The sequence below is a fragment of the Phyllopteryx taeniolatus genome, chromosome 10 (assembly GCF_024500385.1).
Source record: "Phyllopteryx taeniolatus isolate TA_2022b chromosome 10, UOR_Ptae_1.2, whole genome shotgun sequence".
NCBI classification, from domain to species: domain Eukaryota; kingdom Metazoa; phylum Chordata; class Actinopteri; order Syngnathiformes; family Syngnathidae; genus Phyllopteryx; species Phyllopteryx taeniolatus.
Window position 1 is genome coordinate 5,501,349 of NC_084511.1, and position 27,501 is coordinate 5,528,849.

The following is a 27,501-nucleotide window of genomic DNA, read 5'->3' on the forward strand; positions in this document are numbered from 1 at the left end:
GTTCTGAAGCCACTCCTTCGTTATTTTAGCTGTGTGCTTAGGTTCAATGTCTTGTTGGAAGGTGAACCTTCGGCCCAGTTTGAGGTCCTGAGCACTCTGGAGAAGATTTTCGTCCAGGTTATCCATGTAGTTGGCCGCATTCATCTTTCCTTCAATTGCAACCAGTCGTCCTGTTCCTGCAGCTGAAAAACACCCCCACAGCATGATGCTGCCACCACCATGCTTCGCTGTTGGGACTGTATTGGACAGGTGATGAGCTGTGCCTGCTTTTCTCGACACATACCGCTTGGAATTAAGGCCAAAAAGTTCTATCTTGGTCTCGTCAGACCAGATAATCTTATTTCTCACCATCTTGGAGTCATTCAGGAGTTTTTTTTTTTTTTTTTAGCAAACTCCTTGCAGGCTTTCATGTGTCTTGCACTGAGGAGAGGCTCCCGACTGCATCTCTGGAGCTCAGCCACAATGATCTTTGGGTTCTTCTTTACCTCTCTCACCAAGGCTCTTCTCCCCCGATGCTCGGTTTGCCCGGACAGCCAGCTCTAGGAAGGGTTCTGGTTGTCCCAAACGGCTTACATTTAAGGATTATGGAGGCCACTGTGCTCTTACAAGCCTTAAGTGCAGCAGAATTTTTTTGTAAACTTGGCCAGATCTGCGCCTTGCCACAATTCTGTCTCTGAGCTCGTCAGGCAGTTCCTTTGACCTCATGATTCTCATTTGCTCTTACATGCGTTGTGAGCTGTAAGGTCTTATATAGACAGGTATGTGGCTTTCCTAATCAAGTTCAATCAGTATAATCAAACACAGCTGGACTCCAATGAAGGTGTAGAACCAACTCAAGGATGATCAGAAGAAATGGACAGCACCCAGTTAAATATATGTCACAGCAAAGAGTCTGAATACTTATGGCTGTGTGATATTTCAGTTTTTCGTTTTTAATATATCAGCAAAAATTTCAACAATTACGTTTTTTTCCTGTCAATATGGGGTGCTGTGTGTACATTAATGAGGGAAAAAAGTAACTTAAATGATTTTAACAAATGGCTGCAATATAAAAAAGAGTGACAAATTTAAGGGGGTCTGAAAACTTTCCGTACCCACTGTACGTCCTCATTAGCCAATTGTATTGGAGTAGTTTAAGTCGAGTGTGGCTAGTTTGTGTTTTTGCTACAGCACATGCCTTTTCCCAATCATTGGAGGAGAAGTCTTCCTGTAAATTTTCCCTCCAGGCCTTGCATTTCTGTACAGAGGACTCAAAAGATCCCACTTGTAACATGTTATATAGTTTGAAAATAATTCCCTTTCCATAGAAATCCTTTTTCAATTGCAATTTCCAAGGGGGACAAAGGTGGGATCGTTAAGACACAGATTTTGAGATTATCTAATAAAGTTTCTCACCTGTAAATATTTAAATAGATGTTTACGTGAAATACCATACCTGGCAATCAATTTATCAAATGACATCAAATTTCCACCATATAACCCCATCACATCCCCTACAGTCTTTAGGCCTTTTTCAGCCCAACTACTAAAAACAGTGTCAGCTCTGCCTGCAGGGAAGAGATAATTACCCCATATTGGGCTGAAGCAAGACAGAGAGGACGGTTCACACAAATATTTCTTAACCTGATACCAAATTATAAGCATGTTTCTAAGTAAAGGATTTTTTGTCGTCTTCTTCTTCTTTTTTTTGTTTGTTTTTGTTTTGTTTTTTAAGCATTTGCAGAGTATAGGTACTGAGGAAGAGGAAGGGGGACTGAGCAGTGTTCAATAGTCATCCAAAGTGGGAGAGATTCATCCAAAATAATACATCATAGTTCTCAGTTGAGCTTCCCAGTAATACCATATTGGTTTGGGGCATTTGAGCTCTCTCCTATCATACGGTAGATACAGGAGTGGTCGGCATAGCCTTGGTTGTTTATTGTTCCACAAAAAGCAGACCAAAATTTTCTTTTGATGTGCGAATAGATTAACGGGAGGTGGCAATGGGATGTTCTGAAACAAATAAAGAAGTTTGGGCATTATGTTTGATTTAAAAACAGTGATTCTTGCTATAGGTAATAAAGGTGAGTGAGTTCCATCTCTCTTGAGAGGAAGCAATTGAGTCCACCATGGGTGTATAGTTGCCTCAATTATGTCTCATACATGGCGCCATCTTAATCCCCAGATATGTAAAACAGTCTACCATTTTGAATTGGAAAGAGTTTTCAGTGCGTTCTCTTTCTTCTGTGTTTGGTAACATTAATGAAGATTTGTCTGTTTACTTTATACTCCGATATCCTTCCAAATGTATGTATTAAGTCTAACAAGGCTGAAATAGATTTTTCCAGTTTTCTCCCAAAAACAAAAAAGACATTGTCAGCAAATAAAACAATACTGTTTTCCTATTGGGCTTCATACAAACCAGTTATATGCTTATGAGACCGTACTGATATGGCAAGTGGTTCAATTGGTCACATAAATAGTAAGAGGGACAAAGGACACCCCTGCCTGCATCCCCGTTATATTTGAGATGGTTTAGAAGTAACACTATCTGTCACTATTTCAGCATATGGTTCATTGTATAGGAGTTTAACCCATCGATAGAAATTATCACCACAGCCAAATCAATATTTAAAATAAATAGTGGGTCGCACGGTGAGGCGACTGGTTAGCACATTTGCCTCACAGTTCTGAGGACCGGGGTTCAAATTCCGGTCTCGCCTGTGTGGAGTTTGCATGTTCTCCCCGTGCTGGGCACTCGGGATTCCTCCCACATCCCGAAAACATGCATGTTAGGTTCATTGAAAACTCTAAATTGCCTGTAGGAGTGAATGAGAATGCGAATGTTTGTTTGTTTCTCTGTGCCCTGCGATTGGCTGGCGTCCAGTTCAGGGTGTACCCCGCCTCTCACCCAAAGATAGCTGGGATAGGCTCCAGCACGCCCGCGGCCCTTGTAAGGATAAGCGGTACGGAAAATGAATTAATGAATGAATAAAAAGTGCCATTCAACTCTATAAAAAGCTTTTTCGTCATCCAGTGATAGTAAGGCAGTATATGTTTTTTTCCCCCAATTATACAGAATATCCAACACTCTTCTCTTATGAAATCCCTGTCTTCCTACAATAAACCCATTCTGGTCGTCAGCAATTATGTCAGGTAATATTCTTTCTAGTCTCCGAGCCAAAATTTTGCAAAGTATCTTTAAAATCCACATTAAGGAGACTTAGTGGTCTTGGATTTTCACACACATTGCAGGGTTTACCTGGTTTGGGCAACAATGTTATCAGAGCTCCTTAATGAAACCAGAAGGATCCCCTTTCGAAATTAGTCCGAAAACATATCCAAAAGAAGGGACAAGAATTTAGCTTTAAATTTTTCTTTTGAAATCGCGTCCGGGCCCAGGGCTTTGTTTATTTTCAGATGATCTATTGCTACAGATATTTTCTCCTTTGTTATAGCTGGACCCAGATCTGCATCTAGCAGTACTGGAATGTTGGGTACTTAAGTGAAGGGTATCTAAAAAGAGATTTTGCTCTCGTGTTACGTCTGAGCTGTATAATTTTTCAAAGAAACTATTTTAATCTTAAATCTTCATTTATTCCTAAAGGGTCAACTATAACCTGTCCATCGCTGTTTTCAACTGAGGCAATGTTTTTCTAATTTTGTAACTGTCTGAGGCGCCAGGCTAACAGTTTCCCGGGCTTTTCCTCTTGGTCATAAAACATCTGCTTAAGACGCAAGAGACATGAGGCTGGTCTGGTGGCAGAAAGCTCGTTATATTGTACTCTGAGCAGCAAAAGTTTTTGATCTAGCTTTGGACATTAGTAGCTTGAGCTCTGTTTCCAACTTTTTTGTTTCCTGGCGAGTTTGTTTTGCCTCGTGGCTTGTGAAACTAATTATTTGACCCCCTAAATAGGCCTCAAAGGCTTCCCATCTTATTGAGGGTGACGTTTCATCTGTAGTTGTTTCAAAGAAGATTAATATGAGTATCTATGTAAGATACAAATTATGAGTCTAGGAGCCATTTCTGTTAAAATCTCCACCTCAGGGGATCTCTCTTTAGTCCTAAATCTTTTTATATTAATGAGCTTGGTGCATGGTCAGATATTAAGATACCTTCACATTGACAGTCCCTTAGTTTGTGTCTCAGATCTCCAGAAACTAAGAAATAGTCAATACGCGAGTATGACTTATGTGTACTTGAGTAGCAGGAGTATTTTAAATTTTTGGGATTCATATCCCTCGGAATATCGCTCAAAATAAAATAAAATAATTTTTGGTTTGTCTACTTTTAGAGTGAGCTTTATCAATACCTGAACTTCTATCCAATTCTGGTTTTAATTTAAATCCCCTGCTATATAATATGATGACCAGGCGAAGATGAAATTGTAAGAAAGAGATTATGGAAAAATTTGGGGTAATCAATGTTTGGAGCATAGATATTTATAAGGTTTATTGTTTCCTTAATCAGTATGCCCTGTAAAATAATGTACCTCCGAGTCTTATCTTTAATAACCCGAGTCACATCAAAAGGTATGGATTTGTGAATCAAAATCATAACCCCTCTTGCCTGAAAAGTAAAGCGAGCTGAGTATACACTGCCCTGCCACCTCCTCTTAATCTGTGACTCTTGACTGGTTAACAGGTGGGTTTCCTGGAGTAGCATTATATCAGAGTGCATAGATTTTACCCTAGTCATCACTTGCTTTAGCTTTGTCAGTTTCTGTAGTCCCCTGCAGTTCCCCGACGATATTTTAAATCTTAAACTACCTGACATAGCGTGTAACATTGAGCTCTAACCAGTCGACCACCGTGCCGCCACTGTAAAACTATTTGAAGACCATGAAACAAAAAACATTTGAATGTTAAAACCAGCACCCATGTGAACAATGAACAACAGAACCCCTGTACTTTTAAACTGATTACCCACTTCCCTCCCACTATATATGCTGGTAACTATCTAATGACTCGTTATTAAATACTTTCAGAAAATTATGTCATTAGCATTGTCTGTGAGCCGCTAAGCCAACAGACAGTATATTAAATACAGTATCCATCCATCCATCCATTTTCTGAACCGCTTCTCCTCACTAGGGTCGCGGGCGTGCTGGAACCTTATCCCAGCTGTCATCGGGCAGGAGGCGGGGTACACCCTGAACTGGTTGCCAGCCAGGGCACATACAAACAAACAAACATTCACACTCACATTCACACCTACGGGCAATTTAGAGTCTCCAATTAATGCATGTTTTTGGGATGTGGGAGGAAACCGGAGTGCCCGGAGAAAACCCACGCAGGCACGGGCAGAACATGCAAACTCCACACAGGCGGGACCGGGGATTGAACCCGGGTCCTCAGAACTGTGAGGGTGACGCTCTAACCAGTCGGTCACCGTGCCGCCATCAAATACAGTATATCAAATAAAATATTTCTTTTTAGATAGTTAAGGGTCTGTGATTATCCGACATTACAATATGGTATTAGTTACATTATCTCACCACCGGTTCACTTTTAGCACCCAGAGTCTTTACAAAGTTCTCTGCTTCAGCTGGCTGGAGAAAGATGCAAGACTGTCAGTTGTGCGTCACGAGCTGTTGAAGGAGGAACCATGCCGTAACGGATCCCCATGGCTTGCAGTTGTTGTCTCAAGGCAAGGTTATTTGTGCACACCTGGCGAGGTCCTCGTGGAATCTCACTGGGTGGTTTTTGTAGAGAATTTGTCCCTTTAACCTGGCGGCTCTCATAACAATACTTTTTCCTTGTAGTTTAAGAACTTCATGACAAAAGTCCTCAGTGCAATGTTGTTTGAAGTGCTCTTCTGACCCATCCAGTGTGCTCTCTCCAGTGTCATGATAGTGCGTAGCAGTGCCATGTTCAGAGCCTCCAGTAACCACTTTTCTAAGAAGGTGCACGCGTCCTCTCCCTCGGCGCCTTCGGGCAGATTAACCAGTCTCAAATTAGAGCATCTTGCGCTGGTCTCCAAATCTACCATTTTTCCTCGAGATCTTTTTATTTTATTTTTAAGGGTGTGCAGCTTTACTTGTAGCGTGGTGATACTATTCTCTAGTGTAGCTATACGGACTTCCGCTTCACTGACCCGTTCCGCACATTTACTGATATCCTTCTTCATACTCTCTATTGCTGATAAAATACCATCCAGTTCAGAAGAGAAATAAGACTTCAAATTTGCAATTGCAGCCAGTATTACATCTGTGCCCTCGACCGTCGTTCCCCTCTCGGGAAGCTCATTGTTTTCCTCCTCCATAACATCTCGTGTGCCTGTGTTAGCTTCGCTAGCTTCACAGCTAACTTTGGTGCTAACCTTGGGGGTAAAGTCAGATAATTTTGATTGAATCGGTTTACTGGTGTTTTTAGCGAGTTTCCTTTGTGAAAGAGGCCTCACCACTGTCTCCTAAAAGAGGCCTCACCACTGTCTCCTAAATGTCATAATGTCTTGTTTAGGGAGTATTGTTCAGGATTTTACAGGAAGTTAGCGGAGCAGACACGAGGACATCCTCTCAGCAAGCAGCTATTACCAGACCTCAGTTTTCTGCATGCATTTTTACTTGTAATTCAATGCCCATACACAAATTGTTGGAATTAGCTAGTGATATATATATGTATATATATTTTTTAAATAATTGTACAGTATGTTGGAAGAGAGGTTATAGGCCTATTTTGTGGATGTACAGTATGTCACAGACAAGCCAATGTGACCAACAAAAAAGAACAATACTGGCTATGTAAATGAATGTGCTACTATCTAATAAATTCCTTGCCAACAGTTTAGTCCACATTGTTCTGAGCCGTTTCATTGGTGTCAAACATGCAGAAAAATAATAATATAAATGCAGCAGGTCATTGACTCACCTGGTACGTCTCCAGGGGCTTGCTCTCCATATTGAGGTCCCACACTTTGGCAGTCAGGTAGTCTCTGGTGAGCATGTAGCGCCCACTGTGGCTAAACTTGACATCAGACACAGAGGAGATGATCTCGGAGAAGAAGGAGCGAGCACTGGGGTCCTCCGGCTCCTCAAATACTGAGGGAGAGGCAAACGTGACATAAACTTGATGAAAGTGGGCTTCATCACACTGAGTAATTGAGATCAATCGATGGAAACAGGTGACAATAAGCCACAAATACTATGATTACATTCAAATTCATTGATGGTTGATTTTGTCCAAATATCCCAATCATTAAATAGAGGAGAATTATAACAATGAAATACATCCATCCATCTTCCGTTCCGCTTATCCTCACTACGGTCGCAGGCGTGCCTATCCCAGCTATCTCCGGGTGGTACAACCTGAACTGGTCGCCAGCCAATCGTAGGGGACATATAAACAAACAACCATTCGCACTCACATTCAAACCTACGGGTAATTTAGAGTCTTCAATTAACCTACCGTGCATGTTTTAGGATGTGGGAGGAAACCGGAGTAACAATGAAAAATACAGTGTTTTACAGTCTTATTGGAGCAATTGCCTGAAAATTTGAGAAGAGACTATCCAGCATCATGCAATGATTTAATGCGGACTCTTTCAAATGGCAGGTTTTTGTGATACAAAAAAATTAGACCAAGATAAATCATTTCAAAAAAATTTCCACCATTAATGTGACCTATTGTTTTTGGGCAATAAAGAGGATTGCTGTTAGTAAATACCTGGAGTCACTCTCTATAAAAACCAAAGCCCAAATCCGAGACCTTGGTGTTCTGATTTTCAACAGTCATATCAAATCAATCGACCTGACTTTCAACAGTCATATCAAATCAATTACAAAAACTGCCTTCTACCATCTGAAGAAGAAATCCAGAGAGGAGGCTTGGATGTGCAGACCAGGAGAAGCTCATCCATGCTTTTATCTCAAGTAGACTTTGACTATTGTAATGGTCTTCTGACTGGACTCCCCCAAAAGAGCATTAAACAGCTGCTGCTCATTCAGAATGCTGCAGCTCGGGTTCTGACCAAAACAAAGAGGTCAGGGCATATTACTCCAATTTTCAAGTTTTTACACTGGCTCCCAGTCAGCTTTAGAATAGATTTTAAAGTTTTGCTACTGGTCTATAAATCACTAAATGTTTTAGTTCCCGAATACATGAAAGAAAAGCCAATGGTATATAAACCCAGTAGGGCTCTTAGATTGACAGACTCAGGTCAAAGAGTGGAGCACAGAGTCCAAAGCAAGCATGTTGAAGCAGCATTTAGCTATTATGCTGCACACAAATGGAATAAGTTGGCAACAGAAGTGATGTCAGCCCTAAGTGTGAATGTTTTTAAGTCCAGGTTAAAAACTCTTTTTTTCTCATGCTTTTTATTTCCACTTTTAAATGATATTTCTTGTACTGCACGCTGTTTTAATTGTACTTGTACAATTAAATTGTAAGTTATTCTTTCTCTTTGTTTTAAATTTTTATAAGCTGTTTTGTTTCTTTGTTTTTAAATGCTTTTAATCATGTAAAGCACATTGGGTTACCTTGTGTATGAAATGCGCTATATAAATACATTTGGTTAGCTTTGCTAGAAATTTCTGATATAAAAAAAAAATAATTCTGGAAAAGCCTACTCAAACATCTAAAGTCAATCAGAGTTAATCAGAGGTACTTTAAATGGTGGCTGGTGTGTGCTGACTCCCATTTAGCATGAATTTGAAAGCAATTGGTTAATTTGGAACAAAGCCACATCCCCACTTGTTCTTGTAAGAAAGAGGGTGTGCACACTTGAGCCACAACATTATCGCAGTTTTTTTTAATTTTTTACTTCCCCTCCCGAAAAGATTTAAAAAAAACTTCAATTGACTTGTACAGGTTATAGATTGAGTAACTGAGGGTTTAGTGGTGCATTCGCCTGACTTTGGTGCAGGCAGCGTGGGTTCAGTTCCCACTCAGTGACGATGTGAGTGGTTGTCCATGTCTAATATGTGCCCTGCGAGTGACTGGCGACCAATTCAGGGTGTAGTCCGCCTTTTGCCCAAAGTCAGCTGGGATAGGCTCCAGCACCCCGCGAAGAGGGTAAGTGGTATTGAGAATGGATGGATGGAAAGTTATAGGTCATAATAATGGTGGAAACATTTTTTAAACGATTTATCTTAGTCTGATTTATTTTTATCACGAAAACCTGGCATTTGAACACGGGTGTGTAGACTCTTTATATCAACTGTATATAAATATGTAGAAAGTTATGTCAAATTGATTCTACTGTTAAAAAATTTAGACAATCTAGAGGCACATTAAATGCAATAATATGCAATTATTTTAATGTAAATTCATTGGGATTTGTACAACAGTTGGAAGAAAAGCATCTACTCTATCGTGCTTTACTGTAGTACTAGTAAAATATTGATGGGCAAGCCCAGACACTTCTTATGTTAGCGCTAATGTTTGTTCTAAAGCTGCAGATGTACAACTAAGAAAAGATAACCTTTATTAGTCACACAATGGGGAAATTTGCAACTACTACTCGTTACTACTGTTGCACTAGACTATTGTTCCTTACTGCTACAGTTATTGGATTTGTCCTTCCTGTCACTACACTTTATCTGACATTTTTGGGACACTAGCAGAGCAACTCAGCAGGGGTACTCACATTTGGAGTGTCGGTCGCACAGCGCCGCCTCTCTCATGTCACAGAGTCGCAGGGTACCTTTGCTGCTGCTGTACACAAACAGGTTGCAGTGGTGGGGGTGAAACTCTGCCGCTGTGATCACCTCTGTCAGATCCTCCATGTTGGCCGGCTTGATATCCAAAATGTCTGAGAGAAAAAGCGGCGTTGCTCAGGGAGACAACATACGGCTTATCGAGACTGTTTTTGCACTTTTGCATTAATCCATTGGTTTTACTCACTAAATTAGTCCCTGGGAAACTAATTAGAAATCCACACAAGTCCATAATAAATATAAGCAGTGTAACTATTATGTAAATGTAAATGCAAGCAAACCAAGATAAATCATTAAAATCATTACAAGAGAAAAAAGCAAAAGCAATATAAATATAGATTGTTAGAAAATGCATTTGACAGTCAGATCATTTGAAATACAATAAATCCTGTTTCAGTCAGGAATGTGGCAATACTGTAACCTATTGAGCTGCAATAAAGCCAAGAAAGGGTCTGAAATATTTATGCGGCCTTTGAATTATTCATTATGATACATTTTCACTCCCCAAGAATAATAATCCCCTCCCCCAATACTGTTTCTTTGCACACCCAAGTGGTACTCAATGCGCGTACATTAGTAAAACATTAATTTACAGGATCATTGCGCACTATTTATGCTGTGTCTGTTTGTATCTTCATAAAGTCAACAAAGGATACTGAAGCTGCGGTCGGTGATGTCCAGATGCCAGAGGTTTATCCTCAGGTCATCAGCCGACATGTAGGTTTCGTGGTCGGAGTTGACCGAGATGGCGTTGACATGGTAAGTGTGGGCGTTGGCGAATACCCGCCGAGGGCTAACCTCCACCATTAAGTCCATGGGCTTCAAAACAGGCACCTGTGAAGCAGAGGGAGACATTTACTATCAGATGTGACAGATTAGGAGAAGAAAAATGGTATGGACAAATACAGACAGTAGATTGCATTTAAGCAGTTTTATTGTATCATATACATGAATATTTAACCATCTGTTTCCATTGACATTAATAATAGATTTCATCCTGGAGCCCAGTTTCATTTGTTTGATGGCAGTGGCAGTGCTGAGCTTAGTGGAGAAAAGTTTATTTGGCTGCTTTTCGATGACCACACAATTTGTGTGTCGTTGTTCTACACTACCACACACTCATGTCCATGAGAAGTTTATGCAACCAGAAACAATTTGACAAATTCAAACAAATGCTCTTGTTAACGGAATGGATGTCTGCACCCTTTGTGTCAGTTACCCACGTATGCATGTGCAAACACCTGAACACACAGAAAGACTTACCTGTAGGGAGGTAACAGTGGAAATGTCCTTGATGCGACCCTCCTCATCTTTCAGGTTGTATCCCTCTGGACGTTTGTCTCGTTCACTCACCTTCCACAGCTTAATGGTTTTATCTGGTAAATGAAACAACACGTTATGACAGATGATGAGCTTCTACTTCTCTGTGCCCATTTATTTATTCAAATGTATCTAAAACACCTTTTGTTTATTGATTCTATTTATTCATTTACACATCTTCATATCTATTTTGGTCACTGCTGTACAGGCCAGGGTGGGTGGAAAATTCTCCATGGGTGAGAAATTTTGTAAACCTACACAAAAAACATGAAAAAACAAGAATAAAGAAGATTTTAAATTAGGGATGACCCCATCCCATTTTTTCACACCTGAGTCCAAATCGAGTTACTTGACTGTAAATATCGGTCGATAACTTTATCTGTAGCAGCAGCTACAATCTTTTAATCTTTTTAGCATGTCCAAACAGGTCCCTCTCACTTTTAATATTACAGTTGATTCACTATATATTATAGTACAGCAACATTGCAGCAGATCCTGCGATGTACGACTATTGTGCACACGTACAATACAATGATGATGCCTAAACAAAATATCGTGCAACCATAATATTACTTCATTCATTCATTCTCCGTACCGCTTATCCTAGCTCGGGTCACGGGCGTACTGGAGCCTATCCAAGCTGACTCTGGGCAAGAGGCGGGGTACACTCTGAACTGGTTGCCACCCAATCGCAGGGCACATATAAACAAACAACCATTCACGCTCTCATTCACACCTACGGGCAATTTAGAGTCTTCAAAGAACGTACCATGCATGTTTTTGGGGTGTGGGAGGAAACCGGAGTGCCCGGAGAAAACCCACGCATGCACATGCAAACTCCACACAGGCGGGGTTGGGGATTGAACCCCGGACCTCAGATGCTCTAACCAGTTGGCCACCGTGCCGCCAATTTTATTTTAATGTGATTCAAATTAAACGGTAAAGCATTTCAGAAAAAGCATCATTAAACAAAACATAACCATAAAGAAATTAATGATGGTTGTTGTTCAGTGAGTCATATTTAAAAAAAAAAAAAAAATTTTACAAATTCTGACAGGGTATGTAAACTTATGAGCACAACTGTGTGTAAGCTACACTTTTTTTTATAACCAGTAGGTGGCGGTGGCATTTTGGAATGAAAGCGTACAGCTTTTTCATCACCACTAGATGGCGGCATACATTTATAAAATGTGAAAGTTTTTTTCCATTTGTCCTTATACCTATGTATAATGCGCACTATTGACTTTTGACAATTTGCCATACCTCTTTTTTCAGTCATACACTCTGAAACCAAACTAAAAGATGGGCATTCATTCAAGAAAACCCGCTTCCTAATTCAGTACAAAAATGACACACAGCCCTCAAAGTAAATCCCCTTTCACAAGGCAAACTAAATTAATCTCTTTATCTAATGGAAAATCTACTTAGGTTGTGTAACTCTGATTCGAATCTAGCGTTAATACCATTTAGTCCTATAATGCGCTTCACATTGTCACATGACTATTAAGGCACTGACCTCAGAGATTTTCTACTCGAGTTTAAAGTCTTAGGGAAAATAATTTAAACTGGTGTGACGCAATATGCAGAAAATTACTAAGTAGTTCCCAGTTCCACCTGATTTTATGGCAAAACTCACCATTGGTGGAGAGGAGGAAGTGTGCCGCGTTCTGTTGAGGCAACCATCGGATCTTATTGATCTTCTCTTCGATCTCAAGACTCTTAAGGTAGTCGAACTCGGGCTCATGGCTCTGGAAAGTGCTGTAGACGTTGTACTCTCCCTGGGAGAACAGCTCGGTTTTGCTCTGTGGACCAAAGATGTTAGTGTGTGTAAAAACAAAGAGAGGAGAGCTGAGGAGCAGCTGTGGAATATTACGATTGTAAGTAATATGTTTTGTTCTTCATGAGTAATCATCTTCTAACTGAATAGTGAAATATGCTGGCCTCTCACAGGCTACTATTGGCAAGTAAATACGCCTCTTTGGTCCTACTGCTTTGGTCGGGTGACACTTTGACACTCTAGAAAGGTCAAGAAGCAACTGTGGAGCTGAAAGTAGCCGACGGGTTGTTTACGTGGGCCCAATTTGGCACAAGCCTATCACCCGGATGTTTTATGACTGCCAACTGGAAGGCGTCCACTAACGCCCACCGGCAGGGCTTGAGTCCAAATAAACCAATGGCACCCCCAAGAGGGAGATGAATGCCATAAATACCTCATGACTCCAGACACCATTAAAAAATGAAACACTTAGTACCTAGTTATGTTGGAAAACACCAGACACCATTAAAAACCAAAATACATACAGTTACACTGCATGACTTAGTTATATTAAAATATAGTACCAATAAAGGATGCTGATACACGATTATAAACCAACAGTTTGGATAACATACGATACCAAGCCTGCTGTGGCACAATTAGAAACCATGCCATCTTAGGAAATCATGGTTCTAGCCAGTCAGGACTGAGAGGTGGATTCAGAACAAGGTAGGCGAGTCCCAGAAGTTGTTTCCATTGTGCTCATTCAGTTTTTATTCATCTTGGCGAATTACTCTGTTTGTTCGAGGCCTTGAGTAAATATTCAGTGATCAGCTCCAGCTTTTGTCCTATTTGGCCATCCAAGTCTTAGTCTAAGTTTGCTTCCTGAAAACCTTAAGAGTTTAAAACTCAAATCCAGTCCATCATTTGACCACCATCTTCTGAGGAGAGTGGCCCAGAGTGCAGAATGAGGGCGGGCGGAGGCCGAGACTGCGACCCACCAGAGGGGAATCGCCAGATCCAGAAGCGACCAATCAAGACACAACACAGCATTTTAGTGGTCAAACAGCATGTGGAACATCAGTGAAATCCATTTGAGGAAACAGTTTGGTACAGACTCAGCAGAACTGTAATGATGTGCGTTCACACCCAGCAGGAGCAACAACTATTTATAAAACTAGACTGTAGCTGGAGGGGGACGAGGCTTCACCCATCACTGCCCTTGCGGATGAAGTAAAACTGTTCTAATTGGTTTTGTGTGAGACATTTTGGTGTGTCTACCTCAGGTTCTCGCTGAAAGATGACCACTCGGCCTCCCTTGTCCCCAGTAGCAAGCAGCTCTCCCGTGTGGTTGAACTCGACAGTGGAGATGATGTCGGCTGCATAGGGAGGGAAAGAGGGACAAAGATAAAGGGGTGAAGAGGTAGGGGGGGGGGGGGGGGGGGGGGGGGGGGGCAATGGAGGTGAGAAAATGATTCGTCATTTGAGCATGCACAACAAGTTTGTCTGCATCATAATTAACCAAGCTGATGGTGTGGACTTTAAAAAATGTCAAGAAGAAAATAAAAAAGACACAAAAACAATTGCCACAAGTTTGCGTCATTGTGATTCACACATTGAAACACTACCGCTCACCAGTAGTGTCACTTAAGCGTTTTTTTTTTTTTTTTTTCCAAACAATGTTCTCTTGATCACAACAATGAGTTAAAGTGCATTTTTGAGTAACCTTCAGCCAAACAGCATAGTTTGATGTGGTCATTTACATATTTCTGTCATTATCTCCTCTCGGCATTTGGAGACTTTTTTGCAGAGATATTTTTTAATCATACAGAATATGTAGTCAACTGTTAAATGAAAGACCTGAGGCTTGGACATAGTTTGTTATTCTCGACTTGCCGGTTCAGAAGGCTGTTTCAGCCAAATTATTGTCTTTTGAGACAGCGCTGCTATAGAAGCTTTGCGACGCTAAATAGACTCAATGGAAAAGAAGACAAACTCGGAGTCGAGTTTTTTTCACCAATCGCCACCCATTTTGTGTTGTCCTCACATGACAACCATCAGCCTACCGGGCAGAAACAAAAGTTGAATAGTAACTTTTTTAGATTTCTAACACTGCAACAGAAGGTGTATTGATTTTTGCAGTTTTGACTCAATGAAAACTGTTTTTTGGGGGCAATGACTTCACCATCATGGCCTATAGGGGTCATGGCGGTTCATCGTATCGTATTACATTGTATGGAATTCGAAATTGCATTTTAATTGGACTGAGACAACTCAACCCAATTAAATCGTATCACATTGTGTTATCCTATAGGCACTATAAAAGTATTGTATCTCTTTCAGCATATGTGTATGGGAATGCATCCCTGAGTAAAAACCTCTTTGTTAACAGTTTAAGATGTGGCCACAGCCCGCCTCAGTAGGGCGAATGTTTTGGGCTTGCTAACTATTGGGAACAGATATTTAAAGTATTCAGTCACATTTGTAAGCAGGACTAGGCACCACATTCCCACATAGCCATTTTTGGCGTGCCTCCTCCCGATAGTGAACTTACAATTTTGCTGGCAAATGCTGTGACGTTTGGCTCATGCTGGCCGCAGGCTTGTCCTGTTTATTTGGAAGTCAAACAAAGTGCCATCTATCTTGGAATGGTTGAAGGAGGTGCTTTCCTTTCTGCCTCTAGAGAAGCTTCGATACAAGGTAGGCCTTTCCCTTTCCACTGATGACTCTACCTAGCTGGCCATAGCTACATGGTCTTCAGATGACTAAGAATGACGTATTTCTTGTATGATGTTTGACACTTGAACGTGTAAAACTGGGAAGCAAGCATTTATTTATTTTTTTAAATGTTTGAATATACTGTGTATTCTTTTATTGTGTATTTGATTTCTTATCATTTCAGTGTAATGGAGAGGAGGTATTTGTGTAATGTTTGCCTTTATAAACAAGTGTTCAATGTCTTTTTGTAAATAGAAAACTTGTAAAAAAATTTGTAAAAAATAAAAATAAAAAAAAATTTGAAATTGTGCTTAATATCTTTAACTTCATTTCAAATGGCTTCTACTGCCTGACAAAGATTTGTGAAGAAAAAAAACAAAATCAACACACAAAGCTACCAAATGATCTGACAATTTAGTTAAATAGGTCATAGCTGAGTTCTGCATGCCTTCAACAAAGGAGTCCAAAGAGTTTTGATAGAAATGAAAGCAGCCTCAATAAACTGTGGTTGAAATAAAAACAGAGTGCAGGGGGAGCATTTATTGCGAGTGTTGAGATTGAAAATTGTAGCTCTGCCAGTTTTGTGGTGGCGTTGACTGAGACTGAATTTATGATGAGGGCAAGCATTGGTTCTCTGCTTCTCCATCTCCAGACACAAGCTCCACGTAGCCTTGCGCCGATCACACTCACGCATCACTATCTGGGGTTACTGGTCCTTCTTATACATTAGACATTGCAGCGATTGTTATTTTGGCCACATTCCACTTTTCTCATTTTTGTGGTTGTCTCTCCATAGTCAAGCATGACTCTCATCCCTCCCCCACATCACTCTTCAGCCCAGCAGTACACTCACTGGTGGTGGGGATGCTGGCAGTGGTGAAATGGGAAAGATGGAGCGGGAAGAAGGGCTTGGGCGGAGGCAGTGGAGGAAGGGGATGGGTGGGGAAGGGGGTGTCCTCCAATGAGCAGGGTTGCCTTGGTAACAGGCTGAGCCAACGAGTAGTAGTGATACTCGACATGGTTAGCCTTATATGGCACTCTGGCGGAGGAGGAAGTGGGATTAAATCAATCCAGGAAGAAGAAGCATAGAGAAAGAATTGAGCCACTTCAGTTTCGCCAATAAACAAATTAATTAATTCCAGGTGACAGAAAAAATTATAGCAGCTAATTATTAGAATACAGGCTGCGCTAGACTCGGCAGTCAATGTGTATGCCTGTGTATGTGAGCGAGCGAGACATAAAAAGCTAAGATAAGCAAAAAATGCTAGAACAGCACAAATTGTAGCAGCATAAAATATGCAGCACATTGTTCTCATCTTTCCCTGTTTAACAAACCTCCGTGTGCATCTTTCCAGCTTACATCTTTATTCATCTCTTTAACTTTTGAACAGAAGAGGTGCAGAAAGTGGTTCTCATGAGCTGTGTGCGTATGTGTGTGTTTTTATTAAAGATATCTGCAAGGTTATCAGTACTGTGGCTGTGTGTGTATGCTGTGGCAAGCTAGCTGTGTCGGCCTCCCACAGACAGCTCATTTGCATCAGCAGGCCATTCTGACTCACTACCACACTGCTGTGTCCACACATGCAATACAATACATAGCACAGCGCATCGCTGAAACAGGAATGAACCCAATAACATGGACAAAAATTCATTATCTGTACTGTATTGTGGATTGGGAAAAGTACAGTACGTACAGTGTACTCCCCCAATGTCACTGTTCACCAACCATGCCCCGCTATATTGCACATTTAGTTTGTTTTATTTAGTTTTTCACCATTAATATGACCTATAATCTCTACAAATTCATTGATTTTTGAAGAGTGAAAGGAAAAATAAATAACCTATGATAATGTGGTTTCACAAGTGTGCACACCCTCTTACAACTGTGACGTACTTGTGTTCAGGACGAACCATTAACATTTAAGTGGGAGTCAGGAAACATCTGCCGGCAGTGATGAGTCATCATACCACTTAAGGCAATTAGTTTGAGAAAGGGTTCATTTCTCGAAGTTTCATGTGCACATGAAACCAACTGCTGGCCATGTGTACACAGTGTGCAGAAATATTAGGCAAGTCTCATTTTTGGGGATTATTTTTATCACCAACCGCAGTGGCAATTGGCAGTTAATTTGCATCTTTTTCAACACGTTTCTTGCGATCCTGTTGACCATTCGCAAGAAAACGTTTGATGGTTCTGTGATCACGCCCCAATATCTGAGATATTTCAAAGTGCTGCATCCCTCTGAGAGGCTTGTTATAATTTTGTTTTTACTTTTCAGAGTCAGTTAACATTTGTGCAACCAAATTATTTAAGTTTTTACTTTCACTCTCGAAATTCTTTTTTTTTTTTAAATTGAGTTTTACAGGTTATAGGTCACAATGGTGAAAAAAGTTTGACATGATTTATCTTGGTCTAGTTTTTTATATCAGATACTGTAAACCGGGCTTGCACAGGGGTGTATAGACTTTCTATAATCAACTGTGTCTACTTGTCTATCGTGGAAATCACTATGTTGTAGAAATCTGCGGTTTACAGCAATTGTTTATGGGTTTTTACAGCTTTTTACGTTAACATACAGCAGCTGAAATAGGTATTTACCACATCACCATTTTTGTCATTAAAAATATTTCCAAACGTGCTATTGACATGAAAATTTCACGTTGGTAACAACCCAAGTAATCCATACATACAAATAAACTAGAACAAATAAGTTCAGAAATTAAGTTATGTGTAATAATGTGAAATGACACAGGGAAAAGGTATTGAACACGCCAATTGGTATTTTTTAATACTTTGTACAAAAGCCTTTGTTTGCAATGACAGCTTCAAGACGCGTCCTGTATGGAGAAACTAGTCGCATGCATTGCTCTTGTGTGATTTTGGCCCATTCCTCCACACAAGCAGTCTTCAAATCTTAAAGGTTCCGTGGGCTTCTTTTATGGACCTTGACTTTCAGTTCTTTCCATAGATTTTTGATTGGATTCAAGTCAGGTGATTGGCTGGGTCATTCTAGCAGCTTTTTTTTTCTTTGAAACCAATTGAGAGTTGCCTTGGCAGTATGTTTTGGATCATTATCCTGCTGAAATGTCCATCCTCGTTTCATTTTCATCATCCTCGTAGATGGCAGCAGATTTTTGTCAAGAATGTCTCGGTACATTGTCCCATTCATCCTTTCTTCAATAATGTGAAGTTTACCAGTACCATTTGTTGAAAAGCAGCCCCACACCATCATGTTCCCACCTCCAAACTTGACTGTTGGTATGGTGTTTTTAGGGTAATGTGCAGTGCCATTTCTCCTCCAAACATGGTGTGCATTTTGGCATCCAAACAGTTGAATTTTGCTCTCAACCGACCAGACTATATTCTCACAGTATCTGAAGTCGTGGGTTCAAATTTGGGTTCCAGCCTTCTTGTCTGGAGTTTGTATATTGTCTCTGTGCCTGTGTGGGTTTTTCTCTGGGTACTCCGGTTTCCACCCACATTGCAAAAACATGGATGGTAGGTTAATTGAAGACTAAATTGTACGTAGGTGTGAATGTGAGTGTGAATGGTTGCTTGTCTATAAGTGGCCTACAATTGGCTGGTGACGAGTTCAGGGTGTACCCCGCCACTCGCCCAGAGTCAGCTGGGATTGGCTCCAGCGCACCCGTGACCCTAATGAGAATATGTGGTGCAGAGAATGTGTGTGTGTGTATATATATATATATATATATCCATCCATTTTCTGAATCGCTTCTCCTCACTAGGGTCGCAGGCGTGCTGGAGCCTATCCCAGCTGTCATCGGGCAGGAGGCGGGGTACACCCTGAACTGGTTGCCAGCCAATCGCAGGGCACATAGAAACAAACAACCATTCACACTCACAGTCATGCCTACGGGCAATTTAGAGTCTCCAATTAATGCATGTTTTTGGGATGTGGGAGGAAACCGGAGTGCCCGGAGGAAACCCACGCAGGCACGGGGAGAACATGCAAACTCCACACAGGCGGGGCCGGGGATTGAACCCGGGTCCTCAGAACTGTGAGGCTGACGCTCTCACCAGTCGGCCACCGGCGTGCACAGTATATTTGAATCCAAAAGCTATTTTATTTTTAGCCTTGTCACATATCTTTTGACGTAGTACTGTAGATATCTGACGGCCAAAGAAGTTATTTAAAAAAAACAAACAAAAAAAAAAACATCGGCGGTGTGGGACAGACAACACGTCGGAGACAGGCAACACATGATGCCCGGATCAGACTACAAGACAAATTTACTCTTTCACGATTGCACTTTCAGTCTACTGCAATAAAATTTTTGTATTCCGATACCACCGCATCCCGTTTTTTACGATCATTGGGCTTTATCTTGTCAACTCTAACGTGACCGGATACACTTGTTACCGTGGTGACGACAACAAGAGTGGAGCGAGCCGGCTCGACCGTATTATAAGGAAAGAATGGGGGAAAATGTGTGTTGGCTGTCATCGGTGCTCAGGACAGGAGAGGATGTTCGTTTAAGGCTTGGTTGAGGTATGTTCACGTACTTTTAATACAATATGGCTCACAAGCAGGCAATAAAATGTTATGTAGCCTAGCAAGCTAGCGGTAGCACGAAGAGTTGGACGTAAACATGCCGCCGTTCAGTCGAATCATGCTCTAAAGGTTCAGTGTGGGTGAAGTAATTTAATTAAAAATAAAGTAATTTAATTACAGTAAGTTAGCACCCATTATTTCTGTCATGTAATGTTGGTCTGACCTGACTGATTAGAATACATGATCTGACTAGAGCAGTGATTACCAACCTTTATGGAGCCAAGGAACATATTTTAGAATTGAAAAATCTCACAGCACAACAACAAACAAAAATGTCACAAAAAGTGGATACATTAATTACTGTATTTACTTTGCCATCTAATAGAAGACCATTAATTTGTTCTGTCTGTCACTATGCCTCACTGGCATAAATAGAGGAACAAAGATACATTATTTATTGTAAATATAATTTTTTGAGCAATTAAGTACACAAGTACATACAATAAATGAACAGGTCATTTAAATAGACACATTCCTCCATCTTGTGATCGGAGCAGTGATCGGTTATCGTTTTTTTAAACTCGCTGATCGGCTCCAAAAATCTGTGTAAAGCCTAATATATATATATGAATATATAAAATTAACATTTAAGCAGTCTCAGAGGATTTTCACTTTGTTGGGAACACGTAGTTTCGTTTAAGCCCTATAGGATGCAGCTCATGCATCTGTTAAGATCTTGACCATTCACGATAAGATAGAACTCCTGGATATGCTTTGAGAAGGGGAATCACATGGTTATGTATTGAGAACGCTTTATTTCTGTTCCCCATCAACCAAACAACTGGCTTTGGAACTCAATATTTTAGGCATGACACCCATTTCGGGGTATTCACAGCACACAGCACTTATCAATACTGTACAGTATTTTTCCAAATGTCTACGTGTGATCACATATGATTAGATTGTGTTTAAAAACTTGTGCTTAATTAAGTTTAATTAAGTTTAAGCTTGTGTGAGGGGTTAATATCAGTCCCCTCCAAAAGTATTGTAACGGCAAGGTCAATTCCTTTGTTTTTGTTTGATACTAAAGACATTTTGGGTTTCAGATGAAAAGATGAATATGACACAAAAGTTCAGAATTTCAGCTTTTATTTCATGGTATTTACATCTAAATGTGTTGAATAACTCTGGACAGAGCACCTTTTGTTTTAAACCCCCACTTTTCAAGTGAGCAAAAGCAAAAGTATTGGAAATTAAATTAACTTAAATTGAATAACATTTAATATTTGGTCGCATAACCCTTACTTCCAATAACTTCATCAAGCCTGCGACCCACTGACTTCACCAGACTGTTAAGACAGACTGTGAAGTCCTTTGTTGTGTTGGCAGTGTGTTTTCGGTCATCGTCTTGTTGTATGATGAAGCTTCTCCTGATTAGTTTGGATGCGTTTTTCTGTAAATTGGCAGACAGTTTTTGTTTTATACTAAAGACATTTTGGGTTTCAGATGAAAAGATGAATATGAGACAAACGTTCAGAATTTCAGCTTTTATTTCATGGTATTTACATCTAGATGTGTTAAACAACTCAAGACAGAGCACCTTTTGTTTGAACCCACCCACTTTTCAAGTGAGCAAAGGTATTGGAACATGTGACTAATGGGTGTTTCAAGTTGCTCAGGTGTTGCCGTTTAGATTGATTGATTAAACATAAGATAGTTCTTGTTTTTGGCTTTGGGTTTCACCTATGAAAACTGCATTTGCTGTTAAGCAAACATGAAGACCAGAGAACTAGCTGTCTATGGGAGAAAAGCAAACCATTTTGAAGCTGAGAGAAGAGGGAAAATTGATTAGAGCTATTGCACAAACATTGGGCATTGCCAATACAACAATTTGGAATGTCCTGAAAAAGAAAGAAACTACTGGTGTACAGAGCAACAGACATCGACCAGGTCGGCTAAGGGTATGAACAGCAGTTGATGACAGAAACACTGTGAGAGCTGTGAAGAAACATCCAAAGATCACAGCCAGTGACATCACTGCCAACCTCCACAGTGCAGGGGTGAAGGTATCACAATCCACTGTTTGAAGAAGACTTTGAGAGAAGAAATATCCAGGCCATACCACAAGATGCAAACCACTTATCTGCAAAAAAAATCGGAAGGCCAGCTTGAATCTTTCCAAAGAAGAACAGAGATGAGCCACAAAAGTTTTGGAACAGTTTTATGGACTGATGAGACCAAGATTAACCTCTACCAAAGTGATGGAAAGGCCAACGTATGGAGAAAGAAAGGATCTGCTTCTGATCCAAAACACACAAGCTCATCTGTGAAGCATGGTGGAGGTAATGTCATGGCTTGGGCTTGCATGGCTGCTTCTGGAAAGGGCACACTCGTCTTTATTGATGATGTAACTCATGATGGTAGCAGAAGAATGAATTCTGAAGTCAACAAAACCATTTTGTCTGCCAATTTACAGAAAAACGCATCCAAACTAATCAGGACAAGCTTCATCATACAACAAGACGATGACCGAAAACACACTGCCAACACAACAAAGGACTTCACAGTCTGTCTTAACAGTCTGGTGAAGTCAGTGGGTCGCAGGCTTGATGAAGTTATTGGAAGTAAGGGTTATGCGACCAAATATTAAATGTTATTCAATTTAAGTTAATTTAATTTCCAATACTTTTGCTTTTGCTCACTTGAAAAGTGGGGGTTTAAAACAAAAGGTGCTCTGTCCAGAGTTCAACATATTTAGATGTAAATACCATGAAATAAAAGCTGAAATTCTGAACTTTTATCTCATATTCATCTTTTGCATCTGAAACCCAAATGTCTTCAGTATACAAGAAAAACAAAGCAATTGACCTTGCCATTCCAATACTTTTGGAGGGGGTCTATATGGTCTCTCTTTATTGTGGATTTTCACCTATTGTGAGTTGGTCTGGAACTTCTCCCCCGCATTAAACGAGGGTTCGCAGTAGTCCTCATGAAGACGAATATAAAAAAGAAAAGCAATGGCTAGGAAAAGAGTGGGAAAAAAGGGAAAGAGTGGGGGTTGAAGGTGGAAGGAGGGGGAATTCCTTTTTTATGAGGAGAAATACAATAGGGACAGGGAGGGGAGCAGACGTCCCACAGTCCCAATTACGGATATCTCAGCTTTGGGAAAACATCGCCCATTAAAGCCCAGCCAAAAACACACACTCCTTAAAAGCAAGGACAAGATGCTGCTCAGCAGGTGATGTTTGTGTATGCTGGCTAGTTTGTGTGTGTAGCATGTGCACCCGGCATGTATCCTGTGTACGTGTGCACCAGTGTGTGTACTCAATTACCCAGTAGCGAAATAAAGAAATAAACGGGTTGGGGAGAGGAGGGGAACGACTGTCCGGGGTTAAATCAATCCCTGTCCTGCAGTTTAGTAGTTATCTGGAAAAACTGTGTGTGTGTGTGTTTGTGTACGTGTGTGTGTGCGTGCGTGCTGGAAGAGCACATACATGAGGAGGAGTGATTTTGGGATGGCACAGTATGGGATCTTGGACACAGTGAAGCAAAGCTGGGGTGAGCCTAATGGATATTGACGCACACAATTAGAAGCAGCATGCTGGAAAAACAACTCTAATTTTGCTCAGACAATTTTAATTGTTCAGTGCTTAAATTAGTCATGTTAAACAAAAATAGTTTCGACAGATTTGTCAGACCACCATGACAAAAGATTTGAATCTTTGGGATTTGTGCCCAGTATAGTGCCTAATGACATTGAAAACGTTAAGAATCGACAGTTTTAATTACTTAAATGTAATCATGTGCATCTTTGATTTTGAAGAGAAAGCCCTAAAAGGAGATTGAGCTTCGTCTGTCTGAGCTATTTAACGAAATCAATCATACAGACAGAAACACACACATTCTACATCACACAGTCTGAGATAAAAATAACGTCTGGTACAGAAATATTTACACACAAGGAATGACACAGACTGACAAAGTGAGGTATGACATATTTGTAATGCTCAGACTCGACGAAATAGTTCCCCTGACACACAGAGCCTCACACACACAGCCTCGCATGTCTCAGACTGATGTCGTGTGGCGCGACTGTTGAGGCATACTGTACAGGTGAACTTTGGGTAGAGAAGAGGATAGAGCACACACCTTCAGTGTAAGAGGCAAACGGCTCAGGCTCCAGAGAAAGGGTACTGATGTCAGAGCACAGCACCTGGATGGGGCTCAACATCCTGGGGGAGGACTCCAGGGTTGAGAGGGGTGGACGGGATGGGCGGAGCTCTTCAGGCTATAGCCAGGAGCAGCCCTGCAAGAGGATCAAGGATGGAGAAAGAAGAGGTGGGTGGCAAAGGGGAAGGATGAAAGGAAGTGGGAAGTGGTTAAGGTGGGGACTGGGTTACTACGTATATCACCACATTTGGTCATGAGTACTCACCAAAGAATACAGAGAGGTGTTGTTTTCATGATCATACTACATCTGCGACTAGGGATGTCCTGATCAAATTTATTTGCACCTGAGTCCGAGTCTTTCATTTTACGGATCTGCCGAGACAGAGTCCAGATCCGATACCTTGGCAATGCATTAAAAAAAGAGCGGGCATTCAAATGTTCTCAAGTTAATATACGTACGTGTATGGATATAGTTTTATATATATATATATGCATGTACAACCCCAATTCCAATGAAGTTGGGACGTTGTGTTAAACATAAATAAAAACAGAATACAATGATTTGCAAATCATGTTCAACCTATATTTAATTGAATACACTACAAAGACAAGATATTTAATGTTCAAACTGATAAACTTTATTGTTTTTAGCAAATAATCATTAACTTAGAATTTTATGGCTGCAACACATTTCAAAAAAGCTGGGACACGTGGCAAAAAAGACTGAGAAAGTTGAGGAACACCTGTTTGGAACATCCCACAGGTGACCAGGCTAATTGGGAACAGGTGCGTGCCATGATTGCGTATAAAAGGAGCTTCCCTGAATTGGTCAGTCATTCACAAGCAAAGATGGGGCGAGGTTCACCTCTTTGTGAATAAGTGCGTGAGAAAATAGTTGAGCAGTTTAAGGACAATGTTCCTCAACGTACAATTGCAAGGAATTTAGGGATTTCATCATCTACGGGCCATAATATCATCAAAAGGCTCAGAGAATCTGGAGAAATCACCGCATGAAAGCGGCAAGGCCGAAAAACAACATTGAATGCCCGTGAGCTTCGATCCCTCAGGCGGCACTGCATCAAAAACCGACATCAATGTGTAAAGGATATCACCACATGGGCTCAGGAACACTTCATCAGAATCAGAATCAGAATCAGAATCATCTTTATTTGCCAAGTATGTCCAAAACACACAAGGAATTTGTCTCCGGTAGTTGGAGCCGCTCTAGTACAACAGACAGTCAATTTACAGAACACTTTGGAGACATGAAGACATTGACAAAAAACAATTGTGCAAAAAGATGCAGAGTCCTCTAGCACTTAGAGCAGTTCGAATGACTAATATTGCAATAGTCCGGTGCAATGACCATTGTGCAAAGGGCGCTGAGACTTCAAGGAGTGTATGCGGTTTAAAGTGACGAGTAGTGCGATAATCTGGGACAATGTTGGTTGTGCAAATGTTACAGATACTCCTCAATCAGTGTGCAAATGGAGCAGATGCTACTCTGGCATGAGTGGCCAGTATATGCAAATAGTGCAGCATGGCGAGACAACTACAGTGAGTGCACAAGTAATACATAATTGGCCCCACAGAAATGTGACAACGAACTCAAGTCAAAAAATTGCAAGCTTGCAAAGCAAAAGCCATTTATCAACAACACCCAGAAATGCCGCCGACTTCTCTGGGCCCGAGCTCATCTAAGATGGACTGATGCAAAGTGGAAATGTGTTCTGTGGTCCGACGAGTCCACATTTCAAATTGTTTTTGGAAATTGTGGACGTCGTGTCCTCCAGGCCAAAGAGGAAAAGAACCATCCAGATGTCATGGGTGTGTGTTCCGGTTGTTGTTTTCCCCCTGTCTCGTACACACCTGCTCCTGAGAGCATCTTCACCACCTGTGCCTCGTTCACCCTAATTACCCCTTGCATTTAACCTCGCGTCTCATTCTTTCTAGTCGCCAGTTCGTTGTACCTTGTCGCGTTCCAGCATTCCTTGTTTCCATGTCACAGACTTACAGTAAGACTAGACCCTGTTCCGATTGTCGACCTCGCCTTTTTGTCTCACGTTTTTGGATACTGTTGCCTTTTTTGGATTGCCTGCCTGTGTACCGACCTCTTCCCGTATATTAAACCTCTCTTTTTTTTAACTTTCCATTTGTTTTGGAGTCGTGCATTTTTGGGTCCTATCCTCTGTTCCGTTCATGACACCGGACTGTTATGGGCGCAAAGTTCAAAAGCCAGAAAATGTGAAGGTATGGGGCTGTGTTAGTGCCAATGGCATGGGTAACTTACACATCTGTGAAGGCACCATTAATGCTGAAAGGTACATACAGGTTTTGGAGAAACATATGCTGCCATCCAAGCAACGTCTTTTTCATGGACACTCCTACTTATTTCAGCAAGACAATGCCACATTCTGCACGTGTTACAACAGCGTAAAAGAGTGAGGGTACTGACTGGCCTGCCTGCAGTCGAGACTTGTCTCCCATTGAAAATATGTGGCGCATTATGAAGCGTAAAATATGACAACGGAGACCCCGGACTGTTGGACAGGTGAAGCTGTACATCAAGCAAGAATGGGAAAGAATTACACCTACAAAGCTTCAACAATTAGTGTCTTCAGTTCTCAAACGTTTATTGAATGTTGCTAAAAGAAAAGGTTGGTGTAACACAGTGGTAAACATGACCCTGTCCCAGCTTTTTTGGAACGTGTTGCAGCCATAATATTCTAAGTTAATGATGATTTGCTAAAAAAACGTTAATCAGTTTGAACATTAAATATCTTGTCTTTGTAGTGTATTCAATTAAATATAGGTCGAACATGTGTTTTTATTTATGTTTAACACAACGTCCCAACTTCATTGGAATTGGGGTTGTATGGACCGAGACATTCTTGACAAAAATCTGCTGCCATCTACGAGGGTGATGAATATTGAAACGGGGGTGGACATTTCAGCAGGATAATCATCCAAAACATACTGCCAAGGCAACTCTCAATTGGTTTCAAAGAAGAAAAAAAAAGCTGCTAGAATGACCAGTTAAATACTGTGAGAATATAGTCTGGTCGGATGAGAGCAAAATTCAACTGTTTGGATGCCAAAATGCACACCATGTTTGGAGGAGAAATGGCACTGCACATTACCCTAAAAACACCATACCAACAGTCAAGTTTGGAGGTGGGAACATGATGGTGTGGGGCTGCTTTTCAACAAATGGTACTGGTAAACTTCACATTATTGAAGAAAGGATGAATGGGAAAATGTACCGAGACATTCTTGACAAAAATCTGCTGCCATCTACGAGGATGATGAAAACGAAACGAGGGTGGACATTTCAGCAGGATAATGATCCAAAACATACTGCCAAGGCAACTCTCAATTGGTTTCAAAG

The 27,501-nt window shown here is 40.9% G+C and overlaps 1 protein-coding gene across 3 annotated transcripts in view; it reads right to left on the reverse strand.

Annotated features, from left to right (window-relative positions):
• LOC133485279 (serine/threonine-protein phosphatase 2A 55 kDa regulatory subunit B gamma isoform) overlaps window positions 1-27,501 on the reverse strand; it is a 59,979-nt gene that overhangs the window by 7,393 nt on the left and 25,085 nt on the right. For 2 of the 3 annotated variants that reach the window (XM_061788737.1, XM_061788736.1), the window contains exons 3-9: window positions 24,093-24,249; window positions 13,993-14,090; window positions 12,592-12,757; window positions 10,899-11,011; window positions 10,292-10,469; window positions 9,566-9,730; window positions 6,850-7,019 (exon numbers count right to left, since the gene is read on the reverse strand). In XM_061788737.1, the coding sequence (XP_061644721.1) occupies window positions 6,850-7,019; window positions 9,566-9,730; window positions 10,292-10,469; window positions 10,899-11,011; window positions 12,592-12,757; window positions 13,993-14,090; window positions 24,093-24,174 (972 nt within the window). In that variant the 5' untranslated portion in view covers window positions 24,175-24,249. The remainder of the gene's footprint in view (window positions 1-6,849; window positions 7,020-9,565; window positions 9,731-10,291; window positions 10,470-10,898; window positions 11,012-12,591; window positions 12,758-13,992; window positions 14,091-24,092; window positions 24,250-27,501) is intronic. The other variant, XM_061788738.1, reaches the window with a different exon arrangement.